General features: G+C 45.7%; 1 protein-coding gene across 2 annotated transcripts in view; it reads left to right on the forward strand.

The window, feature by feature from the left end:
- The window catches only part of LOC310860575 (E3 ubiquitin-protein ligase TRIM47-like), a 29,539-nt gene that overhangs the window by 1,094 nt on the left and 17,716 nt on the right, over positions 1 to 10,729 (forward strand). The window contains exons 2-7 of one of the 2 annotated variants that reach the window (XM_083767566.1): positions 954 to 1,331; positions 1,787 to 1,882; positions 2,268 to 2,501; positions 3,098 to 3,257; positions 4,613 to 4,672; positions 4,831 to 5,420. In XM_083767566.1, the coding sequence (XP_083623692.1) occupies positions 954 to 1,331; positions 1,787 to 1,882; positions 2,268 to 2,501; positions 3,098 to 3,257; positions 4,613 to 4,672; positions 4,831 to 5,348 (1,446 nt within the window). In that variant the 3' untranslated portion in view covers positions 5,349 to 5,420. Of the gene's footprint in view, positions 1 to 953; positions 1,332 to 1,786; positions 1,883 to 2,267; positions 2,502 to 3,097; positions 3,280 to 4,612; positions 4,673 to 4,830; positions 5,421 to 10,729 lie in introns of those variants that run through there. The other variant, XM_083767567.1, reaches the window with a different exon arrangement.

Consider the following 10,729-nt stretch of genomic DNA (forward strand, 5'->3'; position numbering starts at 1 on the left):
TGGATTCGGTGTTACCGGTTTTACCGGTGTTGAGAAGCACGGTGGAAACGGTGGGGAACTTCTAACACCGCAAGTCCTCGACAGGCCTACTGTAAACCTATACATCAGCTATTTGAACATTGCAGATCCACAAGCTCACAACGCATACTATATCTGAACACGATATGCAATATCTTTGTTGAAACATTTTGAGATGGGAGGGGAGTCCGTGGACAAATGCATATTATTCATTTGAGAACCACTGGTTTAAACAGATGCTAGTTAAGGTTTGATGGTATTATAGCACTTTGTTCTGTTGACTAGGGTAATTTACTCTGATCTTTGACTTTGTTAGTCACTGCACTGGTTATTGGTTAATCATTAAACCCTAGTGGCCCTATTCTTGGCTTGTAAATGGTGCATTCACACACCGATGCTGGAGGAAACCATGCAAGGCACCAACCTGCACATCGGAAGCAATTTGGGGTTCAGAGTCTTGCTCAAGGACACTTCGTCACTCTACCCCTGAGCCACTGCCACCCGGGGTTGTCATTCATTTAGGGCAAACATAATGGTCCTAGTGCAGGGTTCCCCAATAGGCGGCCCGTGGGCCATTTGCAGCCCGCGGAGCGCCCCCTTGTGGCCCCCTGGGGGGTGGGGGGGGTCTAGCCCTGAACATGAATTTTGAGGGCAAGACCTCGACCTCGCGCGTGCCAACTCAGCCCCCAGCCTGGTACCCTAGTCAAAATATGGCCCTTGAGGAAAATTTATTGGGGAACCCACCTAGTGGTTAAGAGTGTCTGCTAAATGCTTACATTGTAAGCTACATTTTTAACAAGGCAACTCTTAACTTCCAAAGTTCAGAACCTGTGTTAAAATAACGTTGCAATGCATTTATCACCATGAAGCTCACAATGACTGTGTTGAATTTCTCCTCAGTGAGTGACCTCCCCTCCTCTTCTCTTTACTTCCAGCTGGTGATGAAGCTGAGCAGTACAGGAGCTCAGCAGTCTCCTGCTGCCTCCGCTGCTCCGCTGTACGCCGCTCCAGCAGACGTGGCCTGTGATTTCTGCACCGGAGCCAGACGTCGCAAAGCTCTCATGTCTTGTCTGGCGTGTCTGGCCTCTTACTGTGAGACTCACCTCCAGCCTCACTACAATGTTCCTACTTGGAAGAAGCACAAGCTGGTCCCAGCCACCGACAAACTGCACGAGAAGATGTGCTCCAGTCATAACAAGCTGATGGAGGTGTTCTGTCGCACAGACCAACAGTCTATCTGCTATCTGTGCACCATGGAGGAACACAAGGGCCATGACACGGTATCAGCTGCTGCAGCGAAGGCAGAGAAACAGGTAGCACCACGATCACTTGAAGACACAAAATACATTCAGCAGATTAAAACAAGCAGCAGGGCACAAAGCGATGCACTGTGAGCTCGTAGATCTGCCTGAGAACACCTTGTTCCAAACTACTGTTCTAAAACAGAGTTTTCTAAAAGATGTATGTTATGAAATCTAAAATGGCACAGATGCTTTCGCGGTTTTATTATAGGATGAAGTACACTCATTTTTGACCCAAAACAGGATCATATTTCATGTCCATTTTATCTTGCCCTTCAAAAGTGTATTTTGGAGAAGTTACACTGTTAATTTAAGATGATTTGTGGATCCAAACTAAACTGTCCAATTTCACTTGTTTGTACCCTATATCCTGTATTCTCTCTCTTAATTGGATTGAATTGGTGTCCCAACATGAAAAAGTCCACAATGTTTACAAACCAAACTGTATCTCTTCCTGCTTCTTGCAGAAACAGCTGGTGACAAGTCAGGAGGAAGTCCAGCAGAAGATCCAGGAGAAAAAGAAGGAGCTGAAAGACCTGAGACAGGTCTTGGAGGCCCTGAACGTGAGTGGTTCTCAAAACTCTTTAATGCCTAAAAGGACCCAAAAATGAGATGTATCTGACCGGACCCCCATTTCAAAATATTTTGTTCCAGGGACCTCCAGAAGCAAAGATTTATGTTCAAAATGTTTGCTTTACAAATATATTCAAAGATGTACACATATTTTCAAGATTTTGTTAAAATAGCAGATCTACAAGCTCATATTGCGGCACCATGTGACATGATATGAGCTTGAAAACAGCCAACGTATACAATATTGTGTGTGTGTGTGTGTGTGTGTGTGTGTGTGTGTGTGTGTGTGTGTGTGTGTGTGTGTGTGTGTGTGTGTGTGTGTGTGTGTGTGTGCGCGTGCGTGTGCGCATGCGCGTGTGCACTCTCGCTAAGCAGAGCTCTGCAGATGCAGCAGTGGAGGCCAGTGACAGGATCTTCAGTGAGATGATGGTCTCCATTGAGAGAAGACGTGTTGAGCTCAAACAACTGATCAGAGATCAGCAGCAGAATGCAGTGGCTCAGACTGAGGCTCTCCTGAGACAGCTGGAACAGACCCTGGAGCAGCTGGAGAGGAGACATGCTGAGCTGGAGGAGCAGTCCAACACTGAGGACATCATCACATTCATTCAGGTTCCACACGTGGCTTTTTGACACTTTTGAAAGAACAAATCGGCTTCATATTTCATCCCATTCCATGAAGTGATTGAATTACGTTGTAATTTAATGTTTACATTATAGTAGATTACTTGACATGGCATAACATGACATTATTCATGCTGGTAGTTAATAATAATAGTATTATTATACAAATTATTACATAATCGCCTAATCACAATAATTTTAGATAATCATTTTAGTGCTAAATCATTATTTCCATTAAAAAAAAAAAAAGAAAAAAAAACATTTTCCAAAACTAGCAGACCTAAATGATCAGCATAAAGAAAGAAAAAACAGGTGTGCTTCCTCTGGAGACTGCCCTTTGTTTAAGGCAGTGGGAGCACTTATAACTCATAAACCAACTAAATGGAAAAAGCGGCACTCCAAAATAAAATATGTGTTTCGGCAGAGCCTTCTTCATCACGTTTTAGTCTGCCGAAACGCGTCAGCGTTCTCAAATAAACAACAAGAACATCAGCTCAACTCTACAATATTGTGATCAATGCACTGATCTATTGATCATCCCTGTCTAAAGTGGTTTACTGGTCTCTCTGCTTGTCTCTCTCCAGAGTTTCCAGTCTCTCTCCAGTTCCACTGGATCTCCAGTCTCACCCAGTGTGGTCGTCGGTCCTCTGAGGTCCTTCACAGATGTGACTGATGTCGTGTCTGGTCTGAGAGACCAACTGGACAACATCCTGACGACAACTTGGCCACAGATATCAAACCGAGGTGAGATTTAAAAGTGTTTATAGTTTTTCATAGTATAAACATGGATGGATGAAGCCAGAAGGCAACTGGAGAAAAAATCGGGTTATTTATTTATTTATTTGCCGTATTTCGGTTATATTTCGGGTTATATTGCCCCCGGAGTGACAGCTGGGCAGTTGTCATCACACATGTCATGAGCATTATCATCTGATCAAATATCAATAGCTGCTAGCTAGCAATCATTCATATTTCATAAGCTGTATAATACAAATAGAAATAAATCCACTTGAATTAGATGAGGCTCTTGTAAATGTTTCACAGCACATTGCAGTGCACGTGCGTCAGTCAGGGTAAACTGCAGACAGTTCATTATTTTCCATTTTTTACTAGCAAATCTTTTACACAAATAAAATTAAATAAATTCAAGGCAAGTATCATTATTCCAAATGTTTTCCAAGTTTTATTAAACGAAACTTGCATGCATTTAAGTTTAGACATGACATGTCACTGTACATGCATGCATGTACAGCATATTTCCAACTTTCAAATCAGTTTGTTTCTTATTATTATTCCTCCAACCTGTACCCTTATTACAATATCAATCGGAGACGACGGGGCTTTCTGTTGAACACTGTAATGATTTCGTCACAATTCAGTTTGTCAGTTTCTTCCCGTTCAAATGACAACAGGGACAAATTATTGAGACGAGAAGTTGACATTGAAGTCCGTAGACACGTTTTGATGCTGTTTACCGTGGAAAATAGCCTGCTGACGGCGACGGTGGGGCCCGTGGGGGGGGGGGCTGCTTCTGTTGCACTATACTCGTGTTATTCTTGTTGTCAGCGACCTCCTCCTGCTGGGATTCTGGTTGGCATTGTTCCTGCACGTCCTCCAGTCTGGTCTTTTTAAAATACTTGAAAAGGTTTGACTGTTTGTTGTGTTTGTTTGCCATTGTGACACAATCAGACACGCTGCTTGGCCCTTGGCTTGGCTTGGTTTGGTTAGCTGCCTGCTAGGTTTCTCTCCACCTGTCCTGTTCACATTAATCACCGGGTCATGACAGTTCAGAGTTCAGGAACTTCACAGCTTCGATCAGCTTTTTGATTGGGGTCTGACCATCTAACTCTGGGGAGACTGGGGAGCTCAGCATTCTGGGATAGTGGGATTTGTAGTTTTTGCGCAATTGAACAACACAGACACGTCAGACAGACAGAAGTCAGAACGAAGAAAAAGTGACAGCCTGTTTATTCATAATATTAATTAATAATATAAATATTCAAAAAAAGACATTATGAATATGATTATGAAAATAATAATTATGTATTTATTATTATTATTATTATTATTTCCTGTTTACTGTTTTCTTGTGTCTCCAGTGTGTGCAGTTGATGTTTTACATCCAGGGGAGCCTCAGACCAGAAAGGACTTCTTACAATGTGAGTCCATGTTGGTGTTGTCTCTGAACGTTGACGTTTCAACCTGAAATGTTATTTGAAGCTCAGTCTAATGAGTTTGATCTGAGATAATATTAACTCTAAAGTAACACAATGAGGTTCATGAGGTTTGGATTTTCTTTTGTCGTGTGTTCTCACAGATTCCTGTCCTCTGTCTCTGGACATGAACACAATACACAAACGTCTCTCCCTGTCAGAGGAGAAGAGGAAGGTGACTAGAACACAACAACAGCAACCTTACCTTCATAATGCAGAGAGATTTGGAGGGGGCTATCTTCAGGTGTTGTGTACAGAGGGTCTGTCTGAACGTCGTTACTGGGAAGTAGAGAGGAGTGGTACAGGGGTTTCTATAGCAGTCTGTTATAAAGACACCGGCAGAGGAACCCACTTTGGATCCAATGATAAATCCTGGCGCTGCTGGTGCTCTGGTAACGACTACTGGTTCAGACACAACAGTGTTAACACTAAAGTGTCAGGGCCTGTCTCCTCCAGAGTGGGGGTGTATCTGGATCACAAGGCAGGTACTCTGTCCTTCTACAGTGTTTCTGACACAATGACCCTCCTCCACACAGTTCAAACCACGTTCACAAAACCTCTCTATCCAGGGTTAATGCTTTATGACTATGGAGATATAGCAGAGCTGTGTAAGACGTGGTAGACATGTTAAGAATACTGATAACGATATTCAGTTGAACACTTTGTATTCTTAATTTTGATTGTAGTTGTTCCCTTCTTGTCACGGTGGCAGAAAGACTGAACCCAAATGCAGAGCAGAGTAGTTTCAAAAATAAAGTATTTATTTAAATCCAAGGCAGCAAGGGACACAAACAGAAATGTATAGCTGTAAGCTAGCTCAGGAAACATTCCAAACTACAAAGTACAAAGAAAATCTAGGAATCGCAAAAAGGCAAAAACAAGAGAGTCCAAGGCAGTAAAACATAAATCCAAAAATCAAACCTTTCCAGACAACAACAACCAGGAAACTCGGGGAAGAATGACGATGTTCTGACAGTGTGAGTGTGGCATGAGTCCAGTCTTATAGTGAGCAGCTTGATTGTGGAAGTGTTCACAGGTTTGTATTGTGGGCGTGGCTGGGCTGGGGATGGAGTGGGAACAGGTGTGTGACAATGACTGAGGGTAGGAATGGAGAGTGGGAGTGGCTGACAGGGAGACATGGTCTGCAGACCCTGACAGTACCTCCCTCTTAAGGGACGGCTTCCAGACGTCCCACCACGCTGGCCCGGAACACAGAGCAGGGTGGGCGGAGGGGGTCTGGAGGAGGGAGACTGAGGCAGAGAAGGTGGCGTCAGGTGGGCGGCCAGGACGCTGATGCCAGGCGTTAGGCGGACGGCCTGGGGGCCGAGACGACGAGTCAGGTGGACGGCCTGGGGGCTGAGACGATGCCAAGATGTCATCTGGTGGGCGGCCAGGTGGCCGGGACGAGGCAGAGGACATGTGGTCTGGAGGACGGCCGGACGGCCGGGACGAGGCGGAGGACCTTGGAGGCGACGCCGGGGATGCCTCAGACAGAGGCGGAGCCATGGACGCTGCAGGCTGAGGCGACGCCAGGGATGCTGCAGGCTGAGGCGATGCCAGGGATGCTACAGGCTGAGGCGGAGCCATGGACGCTGCAGGCTGAGGCGATGCCAGGGATGCTGCAGGCTGAGGCGATGCCAGGGATGCTGCAGGCTCGGAAGGCGACGCCGGAGGTGCTGCAGGCAGAGGCGGAGCCGGAGCTGCTGCAGGCAGAGGCGAGGCCGGATGTGCTGCAGGAGCCATAGCTGCAGACTCAGGAGGGAGGGCTGCAGGCGGAGCTGCAGGCTCAGGAGGTGGGGCTGCAGGCTCAGGAGGCGGGGCTGCAGGCGGAGCTGCAGGCTCAGGAGGCGGGGCTGCAGGCGGAGCTGCAGGCTCAGGAGGCGAGGCTGCAGGCGGAGCTGCAGGCTCAGGAGACATGGAGGATGCTGCACACCCAGGAGAAACGGATGCTGCACACCCAGGAGAAACGGATGCTGCACACCCAGGAGAGGAGGAGGAGGATGCTGCAGACGGGACCCCAGCTGCACACCCAGGAGAAGAAGAGGATGCTGCAGACGGGACCCCAGCTGCACACCCAGGAGATGAGGATGCTGCAGATTCTGGAGACGGAACCCCAGAGGACTCTGCACACCCCGGAGACGAGGAGGATGCTGCAGACTCTGGACACATGGAGCCGGCAGCCAGCAGCTGACGGAAGCAGCCGAACAAAAAGCCCAGGGCCAGAGCTTCCACAACCTCGGTCTGAAACCGATCACCATTGGAGATGACCGACAAGGGCTCTGGCAGGTCACTGGCTGATAGGGCTGTCGAGGGTGCAGAGGGCGCAGGCAGGACATCTAGGGAGATGGCTGGCAAGGGCTCTGGCAGGTCGGCAGTAGATATCACCGGTGAGGGTGCAGAGGGCACAGGTGGGTCACCAATGGAGACAGCAGGCTGGACGGGCTGGTGGATGCTGGGCAACACGTTGCTCTGGACGCCGGGCAGCGGGGTGCCGGGCAGGAGAGTGCTGGGCAGGCTGGGCGGCGGAGAGCTGGGCAGACTGGGCCTTGGAGAACTGGACGGTGGAGAGCTCGGCAGCGGAGAGCTGGGCAGGCTGGGCAGCGGAGAGCTGGGCAGGCTGGGCAGCGGAGAGCTGGGCAGGCTGGGCAGCGGAGAGCTGGGCAGGCTGGGCAGCGGAAAGCTGGGCAGGCTGGGCAGCGGAAAGCTGGGCAGGCTGGGCAGCGGAGAGCTGGGCAGGCTGGGCAGCGGAAAGCTGGGCAGGCTGGGCAGCGGAGAGCTGGGCTGGAGAACAGGCTGGAGAACTGGAGGGGTAGTGGGCTGAAGAGCAGGGGAGGCCGGTGGGACTACCTCTTGAGGCAGCTGGGGAAAAATGGCTCCCTGACTCTCCCATCTGAAAAAACCCATGTATCGGGCAAATTTCGGATCCTGTCTCCAATACTTTTCCAGTTGCTCAAGGAACTGGGGATCTTCATTGAAGACATCCCTGGTTACACCAAAATCCTCAGAGGAAAAAGGTAGGCGGGGCTAATGGCTATTGGCCATGGTGGACAGCCAAAGCAGCTTGCTCACAGGCAAAGTACTAGAAAAAACTAAAAAAACTAAACTCTGTCTGCTGGGTTCAATGTGGTCAGAACATACTGTCACGGTGGCAGAAAGACTGAACCCAAATGCAGAGCAGAGTAGTTTCAAAAATAAAGTATTTATTTAAATCCAAGGCAGCAAGGGACACAAACAGAAATGTATAGCTGTAAGCTAGCTCAGGAAACATTCCAAACTACAAAGTACAAAGAAAATCTAGGAATCGCAAAAAGGCAAAAACAAGAGAGTCCAAGGCAGTAAAACATAAATCCAAAAATCAAACCTTTCCAGACAACAACAACCAGGAAACTCGGGGAAGAATGACGATGTTCTGACAGTGTGAGTGTGGCATGAGTCCAGTCTTATAGTGAGCAGCTTGATTGTGGAAGTGTTCACAGGTTTGTATTGTGGGCGTGGCTGGGCTGGGGATGGAGTGGGAACAGGTGTGTGACAATGACTGAGGGTAGGAATGGAGAGTGGGAGTGGCTGACAGGGAGACATGGTCTGCAGACCCTGACACTTCTAGAATCTAGATGAAGCATGTTAGAATGATGTGTCACCTTCATGATCAATCGGTGCCGTGTCATTAGTCAGAAGGTTCATTGTTCCGAAATTACTATCCCTATCTCTAAACCTAACCACAAGCACGGGAGCAAACCTAAACCTAACCGCAAGCACGGGAGTAGTGCATGTTCAGACTAACAGGACTTCGGATCTATGGGCAGTTTCCGATCAATCAACCAATTTATTGTGTTCTGCTCATTGCATTTCTTTGCAGATCAATGGTTATTCAGTATGTCTGCTATCTTGTTCATGTTACTACAGAGCCCTCTGTCAGGCTTTGGAGCCTTTTATGCCTCATTGTGAGCTTGTAGATCGGCTATATTCAATATATGCTATAATTTCAATCGAATAAAACATTGAATACAGGTCTTTTATTTGTAACCAGGATGTGATATCGCTACTTTTATTCTGAAACATAATAGTACTTCCACCACTGTACCCAGAGCCAGGCAGGATTGAGGTAAAAAAAATCACACCCGTGTGAAGTGAGGGGCGCTATTATCATCATACATCATCTCATTCTGGCCAAAATAGCCCATATGTTCGTCTACATAATATGACGTGAATTTTCCTTTCATTGTCAATGGCATTTAATGTTTGTGTTTCTACAAAATGCCGATTTGTTCAGACACATGACGTACTGTAAATTCTCCTTTCATTGTCAATGGCAATGTGACGAGTTCAGGACAAAAAAAGCCTCAAAACAAGAAGGTGTTATAAATGCAGGTTTCATGTTGGGTCAAATTGATAAACTGTGTGAGCCAAGCACACAGTTGAACAATTGAGCTTGTCTGTCCGGTGCAAACTTCTTCTGCGTCTTTCCTCTTACCTGTCTTGTTTTATTGTTCCAAATAAATTATTCCATTTGAAAAGTCCTTAATTCAGCAACAACAACAACAACACAAGACGCTAACTTAAGTTGTGATATCAAACAAAAAAACTGGGCATGCATAGTTTACATATAGTAAACATCGTTAAGCTTGCCAACGTCTTTAACAAACTACACTACAACTACAACAGATTCCCTATACAGAGCTTAAAATTAACTGAAACAACTGTGTGGCAGTGAGTGACATGCGGTATTTATTTTTTCCTTAATAAAATGTAATGCAATTGCAGACACAGGCCTGTACTTCTGTGTCTGAATGGGAAAGTCTTATTTCTTTATTTTTAGCTTTTTAATTGTCATAATAATAATAATTATTATATTTTCTATTATTTTTGTACTTATTTGGGCATCAGTATTATATTATGCATATACTTAGACTGGATATTGTGATTTTACATATTGTAATTGGCATAAGTTTGATATTGGCATAAGTGTTCTTTTCCTGTGTTGTGAGTGGTGCAACCACTATAGACAGCAGTATGTGTGACTTGTGTGTGTCCCTGTATCCGAGCACGGAAATAGCATAATTATTGTCACCACCAAGTGTCGCTGTTGTGCAGCCTAACACACAGACAGAGGCCAGGGAGGAGAGCTTGTACAGTACAGTACAGTACAGCACAGCACAGCACAGCACAGCACAGCACAGCACAGCACTGTAAAGTACTCGGCCTGAACAAAAATATTTTTTTTAGATACAAAAATTGGTATCGTAAAAAATATGCTATATCGTGAGTATATCGTTATCGTGATAAAAAAATCTATATCGTGATATGAGATTTTGTCATATAGCCCAGCCCTACCTCAGGCTGAAAAGCACCGGAACTAATTCAAGGCGACGCGGTTAAATGTTTTCTGAGTTCTCTGAGTTCAGTATAGTACAATATTTGGATTTGAGATGTACAGTATAGTGGAGTTGGAAATTGGAAATAGAGTCCAAATGTGGCTGTGTGTGTGTGTGTTTTGTTTTTTTTACTTTGCTACTGCAAGTATATATTTATGCCAATAGTTGTGTATACCATGTAAGCCTACTGTGAAAGTAAAGGAGAAAACAAACATGTGTGTTTCTTCTTTTTTTTATACATCACTGTTGTGGCTGACTCATTGGAACAGGAAGTAGTCTTCTGAGTGTAGGGATTTATGAGGCTAAACTATTACATGTCAGAGTTATTTCAGACAGCATTTAGTGACTGTTTTCTATTATTGAAAGATTATATTAAAATATTGTATTTTTATTGTTCTTATTCTCATTCATTAGGCATAAAGCATATTATATGTGTTGTGCAAATAGTCAATAAAAACAATTATAAAACACCCTACGTCTCTGACAACTATATATGTGACTCTCATTCTATGTCAAGAGAACAAGAGAAAGTTGTTTTCTTTGCTCTCCTCCCAATTGTGGTGTATGTGTGTGAGAGAGTGTGTGTGTGTGAGTGTGTGTGTGTGTGTGTGTGTAGCGCGTGTGTGTAAGA

This window comes from Protomyctophum parallelum, assembly GCF_964188405.1.
Source record: "Protomyctophum parallelum genome assembly, chromosome: 6".
In the NCBI taxonomy this organism is placed as follows: Eukaryota; Metazoa; Chordata; class Actinopteri; order Myctophiformes; family Myctophidae; genus Protomyctophum; species Protomyctophum parallelum.